At 48.5% G+C, this 23,082-nt stretch overlaps 2 protein-coding genes and 1 long non-coding RNA gene across 9 annotated transcripts in view; 2 read left to right on the plus strand and 1 right to left on the minus strand.

Annotated features, from left to right (window-relative positions):
• The window catches only part of LOC109269923 (uncharacterized), a 45,231-nt gene extending 44,797 nt beyond the window's left edge, over positions 1-434 (minus strand). The window contains exon 1 of one of the 2 annotated variants that reach the window (XR_002081334.2): positions 284-434. This is a non-coding gene — a long non-coding RNA (uncharacterized LOC109269923). The remainder of the gene's footprint in view (positions 1-283) is intronic. The other variant, XR_002081333.2, reaches the window with a different exon arrangement.
• An 89-nt stretch (positions 435-523) lies between these two features.
• Positions 524-9,100, plus strand: ATP6V1G1 (ATPase H+ transporting V1 subunit G1). Its single transcript, XM_019454056.2, has 3 exons — positions 524-693; positions 4,783-4,883; positions 7,316-9,100. Exons 1-3 carry the CDS (start codon positions 612-614, stop codon positions 7,487-7,489), a joined length of 357 nt encoding a protein of 118 aa, XP_019309601.1. The 5' UTR covers positions 524-611; the 3' UTR covers positions 7,490-9,100.
• Positions 9,101-12,274: 3,174 nt separating this feature from the next.
• The window catches only part of TMEM268 (transmembrane protein 268), a 42,736-nt gene continuing 31,928 nt past the window's right edge, over positions 12,275-23,082 (plus strand). For 2 of the 6 annotated variants that reach the window (XR_008424320.1, XM_019454051.2), the window contains exons 1-5: positions 12,275-12,478; positions 13,567-13,749; positions 14,284-14,508; positions 15,706-15,782; positions 20,742-20,930. Coding sequence is in view for 5 of the 6 variants with exons in the window: in XM_019454051.2 (XP_019309596.1) it covers positions 20,822-20,930 (109 nt within the window). In the remaining variant the exon portion in view is untranslated. Of the gene's footprint in view, positions 12,479-13,566; positions 13,750-14,283; positions 14,509-15,668; positions 15,783-16,226; positions 16,249-19,075; positions 19,985-20,741; positions 20,931-23,082 lie in introns of those variants that run through there. The other 4 variants (XM_019454053.2, XM_019454052.2, XM_019454050.2 and 1 more) reach the window with 4 other exon arrangements.

Genomic DNA, 23,082 nt, shown 5'->3' on the forward strand with positions numbered 1-23,082 from the left:
GTTCAGACAGGAGGAAAGCATCCTTCTCCAAATCACAGAGCGTAAGTGGCATATCTGTCCCCATGTGTCCCTATTCCCAATCCACACTCTATCCCCTGAGCCTGGTAAGAATTTTTTCTAACGTGCCCCCTAATATATTTGAGTGCCAAAGAAAATTCCAGAAAGGGGAGAGTAAAGAAGAGTGCAAAATAAGGGAACCTCTTTGTGTTTGGCTTGGCTCTTCCTCTCCCGACCTTAAGGCGCGTATATTGTAAAGCGAGGGATTATAGCAAAAACGACATACCGGGGCAGCTACCACAACCGAACTAGCGAAGGAACAGCCACGCAAGGAGCGGGGGCGCTGAGAGGAGGAAGGGGGTGAAGACAGAAGACAGATTCTGCGCAGGCGCAGCCGAGACATTCCACTCTTCCTCCCCTCGCCCCTCCCTTCCCGGTCCAGTCACCAGACGCCTTGTGCAGTCAGCTGACGCGGCGCTACGGTAGTCACGTGGCGGCGGGCGGGGCGCCGCCTCACAGCGCAGGCGCAGATCCTCGGCTCCTGGGTCAGCTGACCCGAGGGGGCGATCTCGCCGATCTAGGCCGCTTACCTCGGCCTCGGAGTCGCCACCGCCATGGCCAGCCAGTCGCAGGGCATCCAGCAGCTGCTGCAGGCCGAGAAGCGGGCCGCCGAGAAGGTGTCGGAGGCCCGCAAGCGTGAGTTTCGGGGTGGGGCGGCCAGGCGTGGTACCAGTGCACGAAACGCCGCCAGGCCGCAGGAGGTCGTAGGTAGATGAGGCCCGAAAAACTGCGGCGTGGAGTGGTGGTGACAATCGCGGGATCTTGTGTGGCTCGAAACTCTGGATCTGAGGCTCTGGAAGGCTTGCGGGTCGACTGGAAGCCGCGATGTGGGGTAGTAGACAGGGCGTGGAGACAATAGTAGGTGGATGACCTTGGGGTCTTGGAAGGCTTGTGAAATGGGCTATTCAAACGGAACTCGTCTTTCTCCCTGTCACTTGCTCCTTTGGGTTGTTTTGTGTCCGTGTACAGAGCTACCGTAATCCATGCTGTTGAACACAGAGTCCTCTTTGCCACGTCTGCTTCTCTTGTTCGGCACGTTTAGACAGTAGCCAAGGTGTATACGCCTGTTTACTTTTCCCCCATCGCCACAGCTAGCATCTTAGTCCGGGACACTAGGTTTCCTGAGGCTCTGGTACCAGCCTGCTTCGTTAATTCCTTAAAAAAAAATTTTTTTTTAAATGTGATTAATATGTGCCAGACGCATTACCCGGTGTACCAGTGACCGGTGTCTCCATGATTATGGTATTCAAAAGTCCCAGTGGAGGAAGCCAATGCTGGGTGGGTTAGTTGCAGGTGAGATGGGGGCTAGAGTTAGAAGTGTAAGGTTGCTAAGGAACTTAACGGGTGGATCTAACCTCCTCCAAGTGCATTCTCCTTCCATCAGAGTCCTCCCTGGGGTACAGATAGGACTTCCCTACTTCCTTTACAGTTAGTTTAGCGCCTGCAGAATAAAGACCAGGTTCCTTTTTCTTTTTCTTTTTCTTTTTCTGAGCAAAACAGTAGGGTTTATTGAGCAAAAGTACAAAGCTCTCAAGAGTGAGAGGGCTGGGTTGCCCAGACCAGATTCCTTAATAGGGTGTAGGCAGTGTTTTTGGATCGGGCTCTAGCTTTCTTCCCTCATCTCATTTTTGGGTTCTCTCTTCCAGCCATCCTGGACCACTGTGATGCCTTATTTCACCTGCAAGCCTCGGTACAGCTGTTTTCTCCAGTTGAAAGTGCCTTTTCCTAGTTTCCTCTCTAACACTTAGTCTTTCTTCAGATCTCAAAATTTAGGCAGCATTTCTTCCAGGAAGCCTTCCCTGCTTTGTCCTTCTCTCAAACCAGGCTGAGTCCTTCCTAAGACCTTATTTCTGTCATCGCGATGTGATAACAGGTTTCTTAATAGGGCTTAGTCACTAGACTAAGCTCTTGGAGTACATGGACTGTGTGTAACTTAATCGTATGTATTCATTTTCCCATCTGGTGAGATAGGTATCCTTATCCCTGTTATACAGATGGGTGATAGGAGGCTTATTGAAATGATTTGACCATACCGTGAGAAAAAGCATAGCGGGAGCCTAGAGGCCTCTTTTCCCATGCAAGGAGTATGACCCTTAGTAATTCTTTGGTGTTTCTCCTGTTAGAAGACTTACACTTTTATCCCATACCCAAGTAGATTTCAAGCACGGCTCTTATACTTTCTGGCTTAGAGTATTTCCTATGAAATACTCTATTTCATAGGAAAAGCTTTCTTTGAGGGAGCTGGGGATGATGGGAACAAGCCTTTTATTCTTGCCCTGGTGACTGGAAAGTTTTGTGTTCTTCATAGAAGATTTCTCATCATGGTCTTGATGATAAAGTATTTCCAGAATGACTTCTCAGAGTTTGTCCTGTGGTGGCTCATTAGTAACAGAAGTTACTGTTGGGAAGTATGTGAGATTATTTGGGGGAGGTGCAGGAACAAATACTTGTAAAACGGTCAGAATAATTCTGAGTGTCTTGGATGTAGGGGTCATGTTATACATTTTTCTTTATCTCATCAAGCTTAGTGCAGGGTCTTGTATAGGTCATATAGCTATTACATATTTACTGAATGAATTTGTTTTAAAGGAGTGAGTTTATGGTTAATATACATCTCAGAATTTGCAGTAATTAGAAACAGAAGTATTGAGGGGTGCCTGGGTGGCTCAGTCAGTTAAGCGTCTGAGTTCAGCTCAGGTCACCATCTCGCAGTCTGTGAGTTCGAGCCCCATGTCGGGCTCTGGGCTGATGGCTCAGAGCCTGGAGCCTGCTTCCGATTCTGTGTCTCCCTCTCTCTCTGCCCCTCCCCCGTTCATGCTCTGTCTGTCTGTGTCTCAAAAATAAATGTTAAGGGGCGCCTGGGTGGCTGGGTCAGTTAAGCATCCGACTTCAGCTCAGGTCATGATCTCACGGTCCGTGAGTTCGAGCCCTGCGTCGGGCTCTGTGCTGACCGCTCAGAGCCTGGAGCGTGTTTCAGATTCTGTGTCTCCCTCTCTCTCTGCCCCTCCCCTGTTCATGCTCCGTCTCTCTCTTCTCAAAAATAAATAAACGTTAAAATTAAAAAAAAAAAAAAAAAAGTAAAAAAAAAAAAAGACAGAAATATTGACAAGAGCTACAATTTGAAAAAAATCACTGCCTTTTTTGATTTGTAATTATGGTTATCTTGCCCATTTAGGAATTGGGAAGAGGCAGTACATATGTGGCAAAGGGATCCTACTTAAATTTTTCTTGAAATTGTTGCTTTGGACCATAAAACTTAAAAAAAAAATGTGTTATGGTTTATTTTATTGATGTAGCTGTTTCAGTGATGTTTATTTCATGGTGGGAGCCAATAAAACACTGGCTCCCACAAAAATAAGGTGTAAAAGAAATATGGTTTCCTGTTCAAGTATTTATTTTTGGTTTTCAGACAAGCCTATCAGCATTGAACTTTGAAGATATGTGATGGGCAGGGAATGGTTTATCTTAATTCAGAGAACTTTGGGAGTTGGGAGTGACCAGGAGAGTGGTATTGTGAAATTACGTGGAGCTCGCATAATGTTTGAGTCGTAAGTGTTACTTGTAGATTGTTGGTTTAGAAAAGATCTTCAGCTCTGAAGTGTGGGTTTGGAGATGGGTGATAAGGAAGATGACATGTGGAGGACAGGGGTAGAAGTTAGCTCACAGGGACAGCGGTAGGCCCTAAATAATACTGGAGAAAACATACACTTACAGAAATAGGTTTGGGGTTTTTAGAGAGGTCTGTTGATTGTTTCACCAGAAACATGATGGAGTGTTGATGTGGGGTCATTATACATCGAAAATCCTGTTCTTCATCAGGAGATGGGAGGTTAAATTCACTTTCATTTGTCTACATGGGTTGAGTGGGATTTGGGAAATTGAGGTACAAGAATGTCTAATAAAGCTTACTTTTAGGTGCAGGATGTCTTTTGCTCTGGATTAAATAAATGCTCAGGTTGATCATATAGCCTCAATTTGGGTTTCTGAGAAGTTTGATCAGTGAGCAGAGGATCAAAGCAGAGAATATATGCTGGCTGGTCTTGTGGTCTGTTTTCAGACAGGGTCTGATGGAATTTAAAGAATCTTTTCAGCTGTATGTTTATTCTCTAGAAACCAGAGCCCCTGTGTCTCCTCACTTCTTAGATGCTTGTGGAGTCTTAGGGTCCAGTGCTCCCCATTTCAGGATGCCTTCCCAGAACCACTTTGTTACTTATTTCCTTGTGCACAGGCATGGTTTTAGTTTCCAATATTACATCATGTGTCTCATTAGTTACATTTTAGGTTACTGTCTCTTGGGAGCATATTCCTCTCCTCACTCAGCTTCTAAGCAGACTTCTAGTTACAATCAACAGCATACTTAGGTGTTTACTTCTTAGGAAGAGCAAGAATTCCCCAGATGGGTAATGTCACCCATTTTATGTTGGTTCTTAACAGTGGAGATTGAGAGAATATTCTGACACATTGCAGAATTGTTTCCATCATTTTTCTGTTTGTAGTTATGGAAGACGGTCCTTTTTATCTAGTCACTTCCTAGCTAAGTACAGCTTGCAGGAGGCAGGAACCTATACTGCTAGTTAGCTTTGAATTCCCCCGTGCATGTCTCTTGGGACTATAGCATAAAACTTTTTTCCTTGTTACCTGTTAGAATTTACTATCTCAGTCTCTGCTTCCTCTTCTACTTGTCTTTTAACCACTTCTTGATGCAGCTTTTTCCTTTGAAAACAGGAAAGAACCGGAGGCTGAAGCAGGCCAAAGAAGAAGCTCAGGCTGAAATTGAACAGTACCGCCTGCAAAGGGAGAAGGAGTTCAAGGCCAAGGAAGCTGCGGTGGGCCTGGTTTATTTTCATTACTGCTTTAGTTTCCTGAGGCTTTCCTCTTCTTCCCTTTTCCCCAGGCTCTCAAAATATCTAGCATAGCTTGGAGATTGTGATTTCTGGCAGAAATTTGAAGGTTTGTCTTTTGGATGCTCAGGCTGAGTCTCCTCGGTGAATCAGTTTTTAACTAACATTGAACCCTGGTCTTCACTTAGTCATTTCACAAATATCTGTTAAACATGTTAGCTTGTGCCAGATGCTAGGGGGTCAGCTGTGAGCAGAAGTCGACATGGTCCCTGCCTCGTGGAGCTTACCTCCTATAGTCTGATGGTCAGGGAGACTCGGCAACGAAACGCAAGTCTGGCGGAGTTCCAGCTGTGAGAGAGCCACGGTGGTCGTAAGCATCCATCAGACGGAGCCCACCTCAGTGTAGTAGAGACACTTAGCGACAGTACAGGCCAGGCCAGGGAGCGTGAGATGCATGAAGTACTGGTACAGCAACAGATCCCAGAGAGGGGAAGGGATGAAGGAGGGCTTTACGGAGAAAAGAAACTACCAGGTAACAGAAAGCAGTTCAGGCTGATTTTAAGGAAAATGGAATTTATTGGCTTGTATAATGAAAAACCCAGGCAAAAGGCTAACTTTATTTTGATCAGGAGCTTAAATAATGCTCTCAGGACTTCATTTCCATCTCTCAACTCTGCCTTGTCTTTGTGGGCTCCATTCTCAAGTCCTGCCCTGTGGCCTGCATTGGGTGTTCCAGGCGCACACCCTCCCAGGCCTGCGGCACGTGCCTCCCTCTGAGCAGTAAGTGGCAAAAGTTCCTTTTGTCTTTGCACTGGGCGGCTACCGTGCTGTTAAAACTTAAAGTGTCTCTGGCTCTCGCAGCGGGGTAGATGGGTGCTGTAAACTGTCAGACCGCCCACAGAACAGTGTGGAAATACTCTTGTCGGGGCGACCACTTCATCTTATTTTTACATCTACGCTGCAGTTACTCACAGAGCCTGGATCGGCGCTGTGGTGTAGGCATGAGCCCCGAGGTTTTCCAGCAATGTTTGTGGTAACCCCTTGGGCTTTGTGACCGCGTACCCAGACTTGGCATACGGTGTCTATTCACAGAACAGAGGTAGTGTCCCCCTCTCCTATCCCTTCCCCGCAGTAGGGTTTTTGGACTAAAATTTTAAAAGTAGGAGTTAGCGACTGAGCTAATAGGCGATGGCCCCTTATTCCGCTAATATGAACAGTTACAATATAGGATGAAGGGTCATAAGTTTGAACTCAGGAAACTTGGGTTTGAATCCTTGCATGTTCACTTTGACCTCTTTGAGCCTGGGTCTCCTCATCTGTGAAAAGTGGAGGGATGACTTCTGAACAGGTTTTGGAGGAATAGGTAACATGCGAGAGAATGCTTTCTCGTTAAGCACTGTAGTGTGCATACAGATAGGAAGGCCTGTAGCTGTTAACGTACACGTAAAGAGGCAGAAACAGGTTACAAGATAGAAAGGATCAGATGCAAAAAAGCTTTGTCTTCAAGAACCTGATAGGTCTCATTCTAATCAAGTAGGCATACACTTGACAAAAGCCAGCCATACTGTGAAGACCGAGGATAAAGGAAATTTATCCGTCCATGTGTGTTATATTGTGACTGGAATTTGAAGGGGTAAGACACGAATATGGTAAAAAAAATTCAAGCAGTAAAATAGGGCAACGGTGAAGTTAGTTTCCCTCCCACCCAGACCTGGACTCCTCCTCAGAGGCAGTCACTGTTAGTAGTTTCTTGCAAATCCTTCTAGAATATTCTGTTTGAAAGAAAAGATGTCATGTATTCATCATGCTGGTGAATCCACTGCCGAATGTAAGAACTAGAACATTAACCAGTGTTGGTTAATGTAAACTGCGGGTTCCTCCCGAACTGCATCCTGAGTGCACAAGCCCTCAGGTTTGTTTTTTTTTTTTGACTTTTTTTTTTTAACATCACTTATTTCTGCCTTTTAAAACCACACGAGGATATGCATTTACCAACCACGCTGACACCATTTTACGTCTTGCTTTTTTCCTCTTAAACTGCATATTTGACAGTTTGTCCCGTCTTGCTGTACTCCGGGTCTTAAGGTTCTTTCCAGTCTTTGGTTAAGGCGATCCATTAGACACTAGAGAGATGTGAAGGGACTGCTCTCCGGGGTAGTTTCTGAGCGGTGGAAACGCTGTGCAGTTTACCTTTTGATAGATGTGTGAAGGTTGGCCACCAAGGGATTGCGTCCTTTCTTTGCTCCCAGTAACTGGGAATGCCACCTTCCCGCATGCTCTTCAGTCACGAGGTCACACTGCCTGCAGCTGATTCTTTGTATTCACCGACGAGACTGGGTTTCTCCAGAACTAAGGAGGTTGTGCCAACCAGAGCATCAGCCTGACCTTCCCTGTGTGTCCTTGCCCCCCGACTCCAGGCCCTGGGATCCCACGGCAGCTGCAGCACTGAGGTGGAGAAGGAGACCCAGGAGAAGATGACCATCCTCCAGACCTACTTCCAGCAGAACAGGGATGAAGTCCTGGATAACCTCTTGGCCTTTGTCTGTGACATCCGGCCAGAAATCCACGAAAACTACCGCATAAACGGATAGGGGAGGAAGGAGCAGCTCTGCGCGCAGATTGGCATTTTTCGATGCCTTCGTGGTTATGAGGCTTCAGCAAAGCTTGAGTTACTTTCTTGTGAAAAGGCATTAAATTATTTCTGTATGTCATATAGTAGATCCCTTCACTTTTTAGAGAATAGCAGACCTAGCTTCTTTGTACAAACTTAGAGCTTATCCAAAGATTTTCTTTTACCTCATATTTCTTAAAATTTAAAGTGTATATGTTGTCTGTTTTCCTATGCCTTTTAGCTCAAGCAACATATATATCAATACTTTTTCTTTCTTAGATGTAGTAAAAAAAAAAAAATTAAATTTTTTTTTTTTTTTTTTTTTTTTTTTAAAGAAAGAAAGGGATTAAATATTTTTTTTCCCTATAGCTTTCTTAAAGGTCAGGGGCTTTATCTATGAAAAAGTAGTAAATAGGTTATTTGTAACTTGTGTGAAGCAGCAGCCAGCCTTAAAATAGTCCTTTCTGGCTAAGGGTTAGAACAATAAATACTAGTATAATTGTTTGGGCTGCTTTTAGTTTCTCTTAATCAAAATTACTAGCTGATAGAATTCCAAAACTTGTTACATCGTGTACTGATAATCATTTAAAAGTAAAGACTTTGTCATGCATTTTCCCTTCTTCTGGTTCATCCTTTTTGATAATGCAAAGTACACTCTGACCCAGATGTTGTGCAGAATTTCACTTAGGAAATTAAATTAGCACATGTATCACGTACCCATTTGCACGCATACTTAGAAAATATTTGCGGTATGTATCTTAGCAGGAAGGAAATCACTTCTGATTTTACCCAGCCCACTAGTTTGAAAACAGCATTTAACTAGTAAGTCTGCAGTTTGCCTTTTGTCTACTGGGGTGGCCCTATTTCCTCCCTGGTGGGCTACCTGATAAGCCTAATACCTATAGGAACTTCACTCTTAGGAATTCAATGCTCTGTGGCTCTCTGTTAGCAGCAAGTCTGGCTGCAGAATAATTTCTAGTAGATGAAAACAGTTGAAAGAGAGCATGATGGGATTTCCTTCCTTGTTCTGAAATAGTAGGAGGGAATTAGATGCCCTTTAAAGAAATCACATTTTATATGACTCAGGATGGGTTGGTCTCAGGCCACGTCCGTCTCCAGTTTCTGTTCTTTTTTATAGTAGAATTCCTCGGGTGAGTTTTCTATACGAGCTTTCCCAGTTTTTACTGTTCAAGCACTCCCATCAGGCTTGCCACCCCACTGAAGCCGCATGTCAAGGTCAGCAGTGCTGACCACATTGAGAGGTCCAGTCTTCTACTTAACCTTCAGTCCTGTTTGACAGGTCTGACTATTCCTTCCAGAACCGCTTCCTTAGCCTTGTTGTGCAGTGATGTGCTACCCTGCTCCTCCTCGGTCTCTTGCCAGTTCCAGCTCCTCTTTTCCCAGGGATTTGTTCTTGGACTTGTCTACACTCCTTCCCTTGTTGAAACCCACCTACTTTTCATGGCTTTGGATACCATCTATGTTGAAGACCCTAATTTATATCCAACTTCTCTCCTGAACTCTAGAGTTGTCAGATTGCTTGTTTGCTATTTTGATTTGGATCTGTAATAAACCTCTCCATCTTAATGTGTTCCGTAGTGTACCCGGTTTTGTTAGGACTTTACTCCTGCTGTTGCTAAGTGCAGCAAACCCCACACCCGTGCCTACCACAAATACAGATTTCCCAAACTGGTGGACCATGAAGAAGCAGCACCTGCATTCACTGGTTTACACCCAGTATTTAACCTGGTTGCCACCAATATTTTCATCCTGGATTAATAGGGTTGTACTCACATATATTTTTGCTGGACTCTGCTTCCAGCCCACCAGCTGAATGTTGGTAAAGTTGTGGAAGCAACATAAGTACTTCAAAAGGGGTGTGCTGTAGGGTCAGTTGACAGGAAAGGTAAGATGTGAAAAGTTCGAGCTTGGTGGTCTGGGAGAGAGGAACCTAAACGGTCTGAAGAGTGAATTGAATGTAACGTGAGTGAGTGGAGAGACTTGGCTGTTCTAGAAGGGGGAAGGGTGGCAGTAGTGGCTGATAGATGAGGTGGTGTGAGGGAGGTGAGAACACGTTTAAATGCCTGTGGGGAAGGGGGAATAGAGTGAGTGAGACTGGAGACTCGGGTGGAATGAGATCCCGTGAGAGCCAGGCGCAGAGGGAGGGACTAGCTGTAGCCTTCAAGCTTGATGGTACTCAGGGAAAATGGTGGGTATGCAGGCCTTCCCAGGCCAGTTGAATCTATGGATTTCTGGGAGTGGGGCTGGGACGAAGATAAAGCACCCCTGGGGAAGGCCTCCCATTGTGCCCTGATGTGAGAAATCAGCACTTTTGGTTCTTTGAGCACTAAGGCAGATAGGGTTGGTTCTGACACGGAAAGAACGTGAAGATACACGTGTAGAACAGTGTGCAATTTGTTCCCACTGAGCATAAAGGATACGGGTGTGCCTGTGTGTATGCGCAGGAGATTTCTGGAAGATCGAGGACACTGGTGCTCATCGCAGGAGACAGTGCCTGGGCTGCCACAGGAGGGTTTCTTTGTGCACTTTTCATCCACATGCAGGGTCATTCAGCGTCCCTGGCCTCTACCCACTGGATGCCAGTAGTAGCCCTTCGGTTGTGACAGTCAAAAATATCTCCATTGTCAGATGTCCCCTGGGGGCCCAAACCTCCCCCGGTTAAGAACCACTCTCCTGTAGCAACAACAGAATTATTAAAAACAAAGTACTACATGTAATTTCTGGAACGCTCCAGGTGCTCAGCAAATGTTTCCTAATTTTCTAAAATTCGCTGCAGGGCAGCTGTTCTCCATGCGGTGATCCAGTGACTCAGTTTACTTCCACTTTGCCGCTCTCCCATCTTAGCACATGGTTTCCCTGACGGCAGGGGGTAAGGAAAAGTTGGCAAACACGCACCAACTCTTCCGTGCTTCAGTCCTGAAATGACACGGGTGCTTGTTCTCAGCCCACTGATGGGTGTGGGTCACATGAGCCAACCTAACTGCAAGGGAGTCAGAAGGGATCGCCCTGGGGTATTTTGGATCTTGGGTGAGTAAAAACCATCTACAATTGTTAATAGCTTTCTCTATGCCGGCTGATGTTCTAAGTACTTTTGCGTGTATATTAACTCATCCTCAAAGCACTTTATTTTGCAGGCGATGAGGCCGAGTTGCAAGGATGCGCCATAGTAGAGCCAAGATCAAGACTGGCAGTCTAGCCAAGAATCTGCTTAACCACCGCATGCGCTCAGCACGGAGCATATGTGTCCCCCCTTTTATGTTTCTCACCTGTGGGATTCTTTTCTGTACCGCTCTTGAATCCTAGATTAATTGCTCCACTGGGCAATTTCTTTTCTTTTCTTTTTTTTTTTTAATTTTTTTAAGAGGCTGCTTGAACTCACAACCCTGAGATTAAGAGTTGGTATGCTCTACCAACTGAGCCAGCCAGGTGCCCCTCCTCTGACCAATTTCATGACAGGTGACCCCTTTGTCTAGAGAGAAGGATGTCCTCAGTATTGTCCATTACTGAAGCACAGAAACTCTTTGGCCATTCTATTTGATGCCATGGCTCAGACCTACTGACGTTCTCCTTGATAGAAGACGTGAAATAGCTTACAGAAAGTCAGACCTTGTGTGTAATACCTACAAATTCCCGAAGATGTGCTATTCCCACTTTATGGGTGGAAAACAAGCCCTGAATTGCTGAAAGATGAGGCAGTTTATCGGAGGCCAGTCACAGAGTCTCTGCATCCTTCAAGTGAGGGAGCCTGTGTTCCAGGCACTTGTGTAACCATACAACAGCCCTGCAGTTTAGGCACAGGGTCTCACTCCCATGGATGGGAAAGCTGAGGCCTGGAGAGGTTGATCGAATGCTCAAGGTCACAGGGCAAGGAAGCCACAAGAATGGGCATCAAGTCCAACCGGATCAGACTGAAGGCTGCGAGGGAAAACCTACCGTGCCAGGCCTCCAGGCTTTTCCTGAGGTGTGTGGTGGGTGGAGTACTCAGCCTCGTAAAGCTTCAAAGCCTGTAGCTAACATTCTTGGCACGCTTGGGCTTCCCCGCTGGAAGACGGATGGCACCAGAAGTCAATGAAAGCTGCTCGGTGGAAAGGACCTGCGCCCCATGAGCCTCCCGTGCTCCTCCTCTTTCACCTCTTCTGTTTTTCTTTCCTTGAGGGGCAGTCTGGGAGACGGCAGAGGGTTTTGTCCTGTCAGCTGCTCCCGTCACTTCAGTGGCTCCGAAATTCCCGAAAAAGCTTGCACACAGGCAGCAGTTCCAGTTTTCCTCCCTCCCACTCCCCTTCCCCTGCGTAGGCTGGTCTTACGAGGCAGGAGAGGCACATTCTTAATGGCGAGATTTGGCCAGTGGTTCTGGGAGAGGAAGCTGCCAGATCAGGTCAACATCTATCTTCTCTGGCTTTTGAAAAACTTCAGATGACACCGGCTCGTGGGTCAAATGTCAGCTCAAGGCCATAGCTCACTGTGTTTGGAGGGGATGAGCGATGGGGATGGGTGGGCTTGGAGGGTCAGGAGGTACACAGCCTGCCTTTTTCTCCTACTTGAAAGTAAGGAAGGGAACAGTAGCAACATTCTGGAACACATGGCAGCAGCTGAAGATAAGATAAAGGGAGAAGCTAGGCTGGTTGTTCAAGAACATGATTGGTGTGTTGGCTACCACTGTCTTGTGCGGTTTTTAAAAATAGAAAGACCAGAGGGTGGAGCTTTCTAGTTAAAAGCCTGAGTATTTTTTTTTTTTAATGTTTATTTATTTTGAGAGAGAAGGCATGTGCAGGTGCATGAGCAGGGAAGGGGCAGAGAGAGAGGGAGAGAGAGAATCCCAAGCAGGTTCCCTGCTGTTAGCCTGGAGCTTGACTTGGGGCTTGAACCCATGAACTGTGAGATCATGACCTGAGCTGAAATCAAGAGTCAGACGCCTAACTGACTGAGCCCCTCCACGCACCCCGAAAGCGTGAGTACTTTTAATTGCCCTTCCCTCCTCTGCCAGACACGTTTGTTCTCGTTCTTGAGGCCTTGCCCTGTTTTATTCTCTTCGTACCTGTCCCTGGCTCTTGTCTTCCTGTACACTAGAAACAGCTCCCCGACACTCTAGGCCTTCCTGACAGGAATTCAGAGTATTTCTTTTGGTTTTGACCCAGTTTCCTGACAAACAGCATGTGACTTGTCTTATTGCCCACACACCTCCTGACAAGGACAGCTGTGTGTTCAGTCCAAGCTCTCATGTGCTGTTAACCTATATTGTGTGTATCTCACATTGGAGGGCCCACTGTGCAGTGTGGCGTCCACGATTTCAAATCAACGTAATGGAAAGGAAAATTCTGTGGGACATGCTTAGGAAGTGGTTTTTAAAATAGATCACATTTACTAGGGTGATTGGGTGGCTCAGTTGGTTAAGTGTCCGACTTCTGCTCAGGTCATGATCTCACGGCCAGTGAGTTCGAGCCCCGCAGTGGGTTCTGTGCTGACAGCTCAGAGCCTGGAGCCTGCTTCGGGTTCTGTGTCTCCCTCTCTCTCTGCCCCTCCCCCACTCATGCTTTGTCTCGCTCTCAAAAATAAATAAGTGTGTAAAAAAAATTTAAAATAATAAAATAAAAATAGCTCACACTTACTAACACCAACTTTATACCAGGAGCAATTCCAGGTGTTTTACATAGTTGAATTCTCCCTCTGTCTCTCTGAGATATTATTCCCATTTACACATTTGGAAACTGAGGCACATGGCAATAAAGTCACTTGCCCAAGGTCACAGAGCCAATTGGCGGCTAAGTCTGGATTTGAACCTGGGTCTGTCTAGCTTCCCAACCCGAATCTCTGCACGATTTAATTCAAATTGTTCAGAGCGTGGCAACGTTGCAAGTGGTCCATTTCTAAAGGAGTTAGAAAGTGAGTCTGTAACTGGCAGACCTGTTTCAAAGAACAAGATGGAATCACTTATTCGGCAATTCTGAGCCCCCCCTCCCCCCACCACGTCCCATCCGCTGCCACACTTGGAGATTCTGCCAGGCTGGGAAGAACTTCGTTCCCTCTCACTCCATCCAGGTTGCCAGAGTGGGCAGCCAGCCCTCAGACACGAGTCTGGAACCCTTGCAAACACGACGGGGCAGAGTGTACAGCTGCTGAGCAATGGTGGCTCTGGCCGGAGCCTGTGGTTTTCTGGATTTATCTGTAGCTGAAGCCCTGCTGATTGCATTCACAGCTTTTCATTCACTACTTCAGATGCAGGTAGCAAATACCGAGGGCAGGGTGGGTGCTGGGGGACAGCTAAGAGCATGGGCAGAAGCCGCTCTATGCGCTAAAGGTTTTTTTTCTCTTTTGGGGGAAGGGGACATTGAGCGATGACCACATCATGTGCTGGGGTCGGCCTTAGTTAAACAAGGATACCTATGAGAACGGGGCACAGGAAAGGGTTCCCAGAAGAAGGGCCCTTTCAGCTGAGACCTGACAATGTGACAGCTGATGATGTGGAATGGGGTTGAGGGTTACCCTCCAGATGGAGAGGAATGGAGACCACTGAGAATGGGAAGTGAGCAAGGGCACGGGGGTGTAGGAGGAACTGAGAAATGTTCCGTGTTCTTGGACTTTGGGGTTGGGGGAGAGCTAGTAAACATTAGGTCAGGGTAGGCTAGGGGTGGAGAGGGGCTTGGGCTTGCCACCTACAGCCTTGTGAATCCATCAAGATATTGCTAGCTAAGTCTGCGAACGTGACTAGATTTTACTCACCTTTTACCAGATTTGAGTCACCATTCTCTCTTCTAGGTGGGGCCCCTGCACCCTCATGCCATAGAGCCAGCACTTAACCATGTGCTGAAGTTTCAAAGAAGCACGAGACGCTTTGCCTTGCTGTCCAAGAATGCAGCTCACTCCCACTGGAGACTTCCCATGAAGCACTTCATCCATCGTCTCCCTTAAGTCTGACCATCTCTCAGTTTAGCGGATACTGTTACCTTTCTTTCATGAAGGAGGGAACTGAAGCTCAGAGAGGTGAGCCCACCTGTGCAAATTGGTCTGCCAGGAAGGGGTAGAGCTTGGTCAAGCCAGTTCCAAAGGCCCAGGTCTTCTGTGCCTCCCTAGCAAAGGGGACTAATGCATCAACACGTTTAAGTTCATGCTGGAGTGACAAGCAGTGGGGATGGGAGTGAAGGGAGCCTGGCAGGAAGGGCAGGAGTTCGGTCCCCGGCTTCATGCAGGGGGTGAGCCTTGCCAGACAGGCAGGATTTGGACAGGTGCTGACCTGGCCACACACCCGCCAAAGGATCCCTTTCGACATCCCATCAGCAGTTAGTAAAGTTCCAACATCCCACGGGGCTCACTCTCATGTCCCCAAATTGTGTTTTCAGAAATTAGGCAAACTAAATAGGGATCTTGTGTATCTTGTTCAGTGCTGCCCAGTACAATGGCCTGGCACTTAGCAGGCAGCCAGTGTCCTTTGTTGCTGAATAAGTGAATGAACTTCATTTCTAGTTACCTACTGCCTGGATCTCTACTTGCCTGGTGAGTGAAGGCACCTGGCCAGTATCTACTGCTCTGTTCCTCAATCACTGCTCGCTGCCCCCAAGCACTCCACCTCGAGGCCGAGCACTCAGCCAACTAAGTCCTGTGGCCTCAGAGGCCCCCGGCAATTTGGCAACATCTGTTGAAATTAAGAATGCATCCATTCTGACTCAGCAAGTCTACTTGGAGAAATGCAGGCTGGGGCATGTACACAGCAACGTGGCTAGGACCATCCCAGCAAGGCCTGGGAGCCAGTGGGGACATCCCCCTCACCCCCCATGTGTCCTCCAGGGGAGAGGGACAAAGGAGAGAGTCTTCCTACAATATTTGGAGATTTATGTCTCCCTTCGAAAGGAGGCAGAGTGGAGTGTTCTAGCATGAGGTGAACGCCAGGGAACTCTGTTGAATGAAAATGCAGGGTGCCCAACAGAGTAGAACAGGCTCCCTTTGGTAGAAATACACAGGCGTGTTCGTGTGTCCATATGGGCCCTATGGAGCAATACGCAAGGTTCGTGAGCTCCCGGGGCGGGGGCACTTTTCCCTGTAGACCCCTCTGAGCCCAGAGTGGGAGGGGTGCGGCCAGCAGCCAATGTCTGGTGAGCAGCTCTGTGTCCGGCAGTTGTGAACACTTCATACAGACTATCTCATTAAAGCTTTACAGTCCCATGGATGATCTGTTCTGTCCAGAAAACGAAGACACCGAGACATGAACCACTTGACCAGAGATGATCTAAAAAAGCCCAGAGAATTGGCTCGGAGCTCTGGTAGCCTGATCCTCCAACAGATGCTCTTAGGGTTTTAGATGCACCAGATGAGAAGTTTCTGGTCCCCAAGACGGCCTCATCCGCCCCATCCGCCCCATCCGCCCCGGGGCCGCGCCTGTGTTAGATGGGCGGGCGGGAGACTCAGGTGCGGAGGCTCGGGTCGGGCGGCCGGGTCCCCGCGGGCCCCAGAGGCGTGCACGTGGTCGGCGGGCGCGGAGGCGCTTCCCGGCGTCCCGGAGGGCGCCTGGCTGATGCAAGGGAGGTCACCCTCTGGGCCCCAGGAGCCGGGCGGGCGGCCCCTCCCGGTGGGGTGACGGCGCGGGGCGGCCCGGCCGGGGGCGGGACCGCGGAGCGCGGCGGGCGGGGCGGGGCGCGGATGCCGGAGGCTGCGGCGTGGAGGGGCTGCGGCGGCCCGGACCTTCCGCGTCCCCGGGCGGTGGCGGCGGCGGCGGCGGCGGCGCGGGCGGTGAGTGTGCGCGGCTCGGGGCGCGCGCCTGGGTGGTTGCGCGGGCGCGGGAGGCCGCGAGCCCAGATTGGAGCGGCGCGGCCGCCTGGGCGTCCTCTCTCGGCCTGGGGTCGGCGGCGCGGGCGCGGCCGGGCTCTCGGTGCGCCCTGGGCCCCGTTCCCGCGCGTGTCGTGCGTGGGAGGCGTTCTCCGGCGGCTCCTGGGGACGGGGGCCGGGGCCGGTGGGGGGGGGGCTTCCGAGGTGAGGGATACTCGGTGGACAGGACTTGAAGGCAGAGACTGGAGCAGGACAGCTGCCCAAGGCCAAGGCCAGGTGTGGCGGGACATCCACGGTCCGAATGAGCCCTGTCCTGCTCGGACTCCGTCCTGGACTGGCTCTTTGACCTTGGATAGTTCACTTTCATTTCTGGGTCTTAATTTCCTCATCTGCAAAATGGAGAGCTTGGACCCATTGTCTTTCAAGTCTTTTCCACCCTAAAACTTCTGTGACAGGCCCTCTTATGGCCTTTTGTTGGGGCTTTCCAGTGTAATGAAAACAAAACCTGACTCGAGAAAACTGTTAAGCTCTTTCTCTCACGTCCATCTCAGCGAGGCACAAGGTTCCTGGGGAGCCTGGGCATTTTGTCTGCACAAATGGAGACCTTTGCTCAGCGGGACTTAAGGATCTCTTCGTCTGCAGGGGCTCACCACCTAATTAGAAAAAGACCTATGACTGGAAGTTCTGGTTAAAATGCAGCATCAGCAAAGGAAACTAAGGAAACTGGGGAGTGGATGCCCAGTTAGTTGCTGGAGCCCCAGGGCTGTGCTTACTCGCTGGCTCTGCCTCCACCCTGGTGTCTGGGTGTCTCTCCCAGGTCCCCCTAGGGCTGGTGCGGGGCTGAGCAGAATGGTGAGCCCAGGACATGCTGGAAGGTGATGGGTCCATGTCAGCCCTTGGCCAGTGTCGCTAAAACCCCTTCCACCCTCTGCAGCCTCCAGGTTGGACCAGGGGCTGCAGGGTGAGGGCAGAGGGCCCTGGTGGGGCCCATCCTGGCCTCTGGTCTATACCTCTCTCTGCTTGGCAGCCCTTTCTCTCACCACCACCTCTGCAAAGCCTTTCCCCCACCCCAGGGTTCTGAGGCCCCCCCATGTTCTGCCTGCTCCCTTTGCCTGCCTAGTTTGGTCATTATTTCCCTTTCTGAGTTCAACTTTCCCACCATATGGGATTCCCCAGCAGGGAGGGGTGACCAAGGATTTAAGATTTTACTTTTGGTGTTAGAGTCAAGAAAGCACAGGGCTGACACTTCAAGGTTCTTAGGGAATGTTGGTGGAGTGAAAATAGTGATAGGTGTATTCCTTCGGTGATGCCTGTATGCCCCGTGCTGCTCTGAGTGATTTACATGCACAAACAGTTTTAGCCTCAGTTACCATTATTATCACCCTTTACATGTAAAGAAAGTGAGGCAGATTGAAGTTAAGTGACTTGCTCCAGGTCACACAGGAGGGAAATGGTACAACTATACAGGTACCTTTTAACCATTACACATTATCAGGCAGATGAATGACTTCTGATTGAGACTTTGTGGGAAGCTAATTGGGCCAACTGGGGTGCTGGGATTGCTTCTCAAAGACAATGCCAAGTTGTGGGATTTTGCAACTAATGGAAACTTTCCATAGGGGAAGAGTGTCTGGGCAGCTCCAGCTTGTGGGTGGTCCCTCCTGCCTGGAGGAGGGAGGGCAGGCTCCTGGGTCCCACAGGCCTTTCTGAGACTCCTGAACAGCTTCTCTGGGCTGCAGGCTGCTAGCTATGACGCCCCCGGGTTTCTGGTCTGGGAAATGGGTCTAAGGTTTATGTTCGCCTCATGGGCCCAGGAGATGATCAGAGGAGATGGGGAAGGGCTTCAGAAATTGCCAGGTTCAGGGCAGACTTCCTTGGGCTGTTGTTGTTGGTTTTGTGCTTCTGGGGCATGTAAGATAAGAGGAAGGAAGTAAGGGGTGGTGCCATAGTCTGGTTAATGCAGAGCAGTATTTGGGAATGCCTGCTGTGGGCAGGCATTGGTGGTGGTGGGGGGCGGAGGGCGGAGATCAGCATCTCAGAAGCCAGCAGGAATTTGTTGTGCACCATGCCTGGGAGACATAGCCTCCCTGGACCCACTCTGTCTTTTTTTCTTTTCTTTCCTTTAAGGTGCATTAAAGAACAGGCTGAGAGATGGCCAGACCTGGGTCCTGAGGCTCAGGGCCTAGGAATTATGTGCTTGGACCTCGGTTCCCCTCTTGGTCCTACCTACATCTTCCAGCCACCCTGTCATGGGCAGGTCTCTTTATATCTTTGACTCTGAGTTTTCTCTCTTTCTGAGGAAAGAGGCCTGCTTGGTGAGCTGGGTCCTGGATGTCATGCCTGTATCTCTTTCTGTCATCCCTGCAGCAGCCATGCCAGGGAGGATTCCCTGTTCCCATTTTACAGATGAGACAGCAAGGCTCAGGGAATTAAGAACCTTGCCACAGAGCATGTGAGTGGCCGAGCAGGGATTCAAATCCAGGCTCTTGGGTATTCAAGTCATTGCTTTTTCATAACATTTTGTTACTTTGTGGCCTCAGAGCTGGATACAGGGCAGGTTAGTGACCCCAAGTGATCTTCTGGAGCTTAAAGTCCCTGCTGACTTGAGGTGCCTGCAGCCTGCTCAGACACATGGCCCCCCACTTAGAAAGCCCCCTGCCCCCAACCTGGGTTAATGCTCTGCTGTGACCATCTTGAAATTCTTCGTCATTTTTGAAAAGGGGACCCCACATTTTCATTATGCAGGAGGCCCCACAAATTATGTAGCCGGTCCTTTTTAAAAGACCGAGAGAAACGGAGGGTAGTGAGGGTGTGGGAGTCAGCCTCCCCTCTTTTGGAGATCTGAGCAGTGGCGATCCGCCCTCGGGCCAGCATGGAATTAAGCAGATGTGTGCCCCCGACAGGGGACACTTGTTTTCACCAGCATCAGGAACCATGGCAGCAAAAACCGACTCTACTGGACTTTCACCAAGATGGTTTGCAAGGCTGGGGTGTCATCCCAGGGACGTAGGCAAGGTTTTCCTTGGTGATGGGTAATTCTCAGGGCCCCCGGCAGACACAGAGAGAGTAAGTGTGGGCTCCAGCCAGTGTGTGGCACTGGGGACTCTGCTTTGGCTTCAAGAGAATCCCCATAAAGGACATTTCTGCTTTGTTGACGACAGTGGCTTAGGGTCATGGCCATGCCCACTGTGCTGTCACTGACCCAACTCCTGAGACTTTGGAAGTGTTTCCAAGGCCTTTTAGCGCTAAATGCCAGGGGGATGCATTGCCTTCTTCACCCTCCTGTTTCTCATCTCCTAATAGAGAACAGGAACTATTTAACTGACAGTATTTCTGTTTTAGCTTTGGCCACCTAGAAGCTCAAAACCAAATTCTTGGCTCAGGCGTGACAACTGTGCCAAACCTCAAAGCAACAACTGTGAGAGCTAGTATTTGTGGGATGTGTCCTTTGTTCCAGAGGCCCTTGTCTGCCCTTTATATGTATCACCGCACTGATTCTTCATGACAGCCTTGTGGGGAAGGTACCATTGTTTGAGGATAGGGAGCTAAATCTCTTTGAGGCTAAACCACTTGCCCAAGTTTACTTAACTCATAGGTAGTAGAACCGTTGTTTAAACTGGTTAGTCTGAACCTGGAGCCCATGCTCTTCAGCAGAAACTTCCACTGCCTCTGCTGGGGACCTTGATTGCCTGAATATCTGGTTATTTTCGTTCTTCATGATTCTCATTTTTTCTTTCTTTCTTTCTTTCTTTCTTTCTTTCTTTCTTTCTTTCTTTCTCTTCCTTCCTTCCTTCCTTCTTTTCTTTCTCCCTTCCTTCTTTTCTTTCTTTCTCCCTTCCTTCTTTCTTTCTTTTTTCCTTCCTTTGTTCCTTTTTTCTTTTCTTTTCTTCTTTCCTTCTTTTCTCTTTCTTTTTCTTTCTTCCTTCCTTTCTTCCTCTTTCTTTCTCTTTCTTTCTTTCTTTCTTTCTTTCTTTCTTTCTTTCTTTCTTTCTTTCTTTCTTTCTTTCTTTTGTATTTCCCACCATCCTGATTTTTCTTTTTTCATTTGTATTTTGCAATGTCTTCTGGAAAGCTGTTTGAGATCCTTTGTATAAATAAGGCTCCCCATGATGAATATACTGGTTCTGTGCCTGGTTGCCTGGGTGCTCTGAATAAGGGAACAGAACTCCCAGATGACTGGGAGTGGGGCCTGGTCATTTCATGAGTTCCAAGTGAGTATCTGGATGTGTCTGAGCTAGGGAAGACCCAAAACCACAGGGAAGTTCTCAGTTCTCCCTTGGAGGGTTTTATTTCCTCCTCTTCACTCCTGAGAATGTTCCTCAGCAAGACGGAAAGAGCAAAGTCAGTGGAAAGACTCCTGGTGGCTCTCTCTGGTTTTGGGATGACTTTGGCCTTGGCAAGGCCAAGAAGCCCAGACTGCCCAGGACTGAAGTTCTTTCCTGTGCTGTTTTCTGAAGGCAAGTGAAGCTGAGTTGGCCACTCCAGAATGAACCACAGCTCCAAGATGGGGAAGTAGAAGCCCAGCTGGCTCTCTGCCATGGCCTGCGAACCTCAGATGGGCCCCAGTGGGGCAGCTGGCCCGTTGCCCCCCTCCTCCCCTGGCTGGAATGCCTTGCCTGGAGGGCGTCCCCCAGGCTGGGGGCAAGGTAAGGTCATGACCCTTTATTTCCCTCCCCTCTCCCCAGGATGCTGGGCTGGACTCACATAGCACAATGGAGGGGAGGGGAGTGAAGGACACAGGAGAGCCTTTAGCTAGGGGTGGGCATTTTAGGATACATTTCTAGGCCTGTCTGTCATTTCTCCCCATTCTCTCTATCACCATCTTGTTAGACCAAATCGCTGTTACCCTCTGCTTGGATCCCTGCCGTATCTTCCTAGCTGATCTCTCCTTCTTGCCTCTTCCATTTACGTGACATTTAGAGTGACCTTTTAAAAATGCAGAACAGACCATGTCACTTTCTGCTTCAGTGTTTCCTATGGGGCTTAGTGTGAAGATCTGTCAATCGCTGGCTTGCAAGGCCTGCCTTAGTGGCTCCTGCTACCCGTTCTTTGTTCCTGCCATGCTGTCCTGCCTCAGGGCCTTTGCATCTGCTGTTTCTTCAGCTTGTTATGCTCTTTCCCTACCTCCTTTCCTCTGATTAATTTCAACTCATGCTTCAGAGCTCAGTTCAAATATCCCTTCTATAGGGAATTCTCTCCTGATGCCCCAGCCTAAGCCAGGACTCCCTGATATATTCCTGCTTCTCCCCATAGCAGTTAGCATAGTCTGTAATTAAATGCTGACCTGTGTGATAAAGTGTTGAATCTCCAGCTTCTCTACTAGAATGTAAGTTCCATGAGGGCAGGGGCTCTGTGTTGTCTTGTTCATTCCTGCATTTGCAGTACCTAGCACAGGCTTGGCCTGTCGTAGATGCTCAGTACGTATTTTGTTGAATGAACAGGATGAATGGGTGGCTGGGCATTGGCATTTTGAATTGCGGCTGGTTACTTAGATGATTTGAAACTTGACTACTTAAAAACAAGGGTTTCTTCTACTACTGTTATTGGTAAAACAGTTTACACACACACACACACACACACACACACACACACACACACACACACACCAGTAGGATGGAGTGGAATGAAATAATTTTCCTTTAGAACTTTGAAGACATTGCTCCGCTGGTTTTTGGCAAGCCAGTTCTTGCTTCTTTGTAGGAAATTCCTCCTTGCTACACACACACACACACACACACACACACACACACACACACACACACGTGTGCACACACACCTGTGAATGCCCATTCCTTTGGTCACTTTTCAAGTTCTTTTTCTTATCTAGGTGTAATAAAAGTATTTCTAAGTAGAGACTTACTGTTCCCACTCTAAGGAACAGATGAGAGAGATTATTGCCAGGAATCCAGGAACTTGGTTTGAAAGACAAAGAGAGTCATCATGCAGAGTCTTTGCCTTGCTGGGACCAGCGCTTTAGTAGATGTGCAAAGAGCCGGTGTAGGGAAGCAGCTGGTGTTCTCCATGCCTAGCACCCCGGTCCACATGGGTTTTCTGTGCTATGCTGTGAAATGGGGTGCTGGTCTGTGGCCCCACCCAGCGTGACTGCCCTGGTTTTGGGCACTGCCTTTGCCCCTGTTTCTTACTTTCATTTCCTCTGGTGACTTCGGGCAGGTCTATTCGCCTTTCAGAGACTCTGTTCCCTTTTCTCTGACAGTGGTACCCACCTTTTAGGGCTCTTGGAGGATGAAGTGAGATTAGGACCGTGAAGCCCCAGCCCTGTGCCTGGTGCCTGGTAAGGGCTCAATACTTAGAAGCTATTCTTATTGTACCTTATGCAAACTCATTTCTGCCTTTATTTTCTTTTTGTCTAGTTTCTCTCGCTTGCTTATTTTTATTTTTTTAATTTTTATTATTATTATTTTTTAAATCTTTATTTATTTTTGAGAGAGAGAGAGAGAGAGCAGGGGAGGAGCAGGGAGAGAGGGAGACACAGAATCCGAAGCAGGCTCCAGGCCCTGAGCTATCAGCACAGATCCCGACATGGGGCTCGAATCCACAAACCACGAGATCATGACCTGAGCTTAACCAACTGAGCCACCCGAGCGTCCCACACTTGCTTATTTTTAAATCTAATTTTATAATTTTATATTTATTTATTTATTTATTTATTTATTTATTTATTATTTTTGAGAGAGGGAAACAGAGTGCAGGTGGGGGTGGGGCAGAGAGAGAGGGAGACACAGAATCCAAAGCAGGCTCCAGGCTCTGAGCTGTCAGCACAGAGCCCAGTGCGGGACT

This window comes from Panthera pardus, unplaced genomic scaffold, assembly GCF_024362965.1.
Source record: "Panthera pardus isolate Hobbes unplaced genomic scaffold, ASM2436296v1 HiC_scaffold_20, whole genome shotgun sequence".
Taxonomy (NCBI): domain Eukaryota; kingdom Metazoa; phylum Chordata; class Mammalia; order Carnivora; family Felidae; genus Panthera; species Panthera pardus.

Coding starts and splice junctions, on each gene's coding strand:
- ATP6V1G1 (XM_019454056.2), top strand. CDS start 612: ATGGCCAGCCAGTCGCAGGGCATCCAGCAGCTGCTGCAGGCCGAGAAG. Junction 694..4,782: donor GGTGTCGGAGGCCCGCAAGC/GTGAGTTTCGGG, acceptor CTTTGAAAACAG/GAAAGAACCGGAGGCTGAAG. Junction 4,884..7,315: donor TCAAGGCCAAGGAAGCTGCG/GTGGGCCTGGTT, acceptor CCCCGACTCCAG/GCCCTGGGATCCCACGGCAG.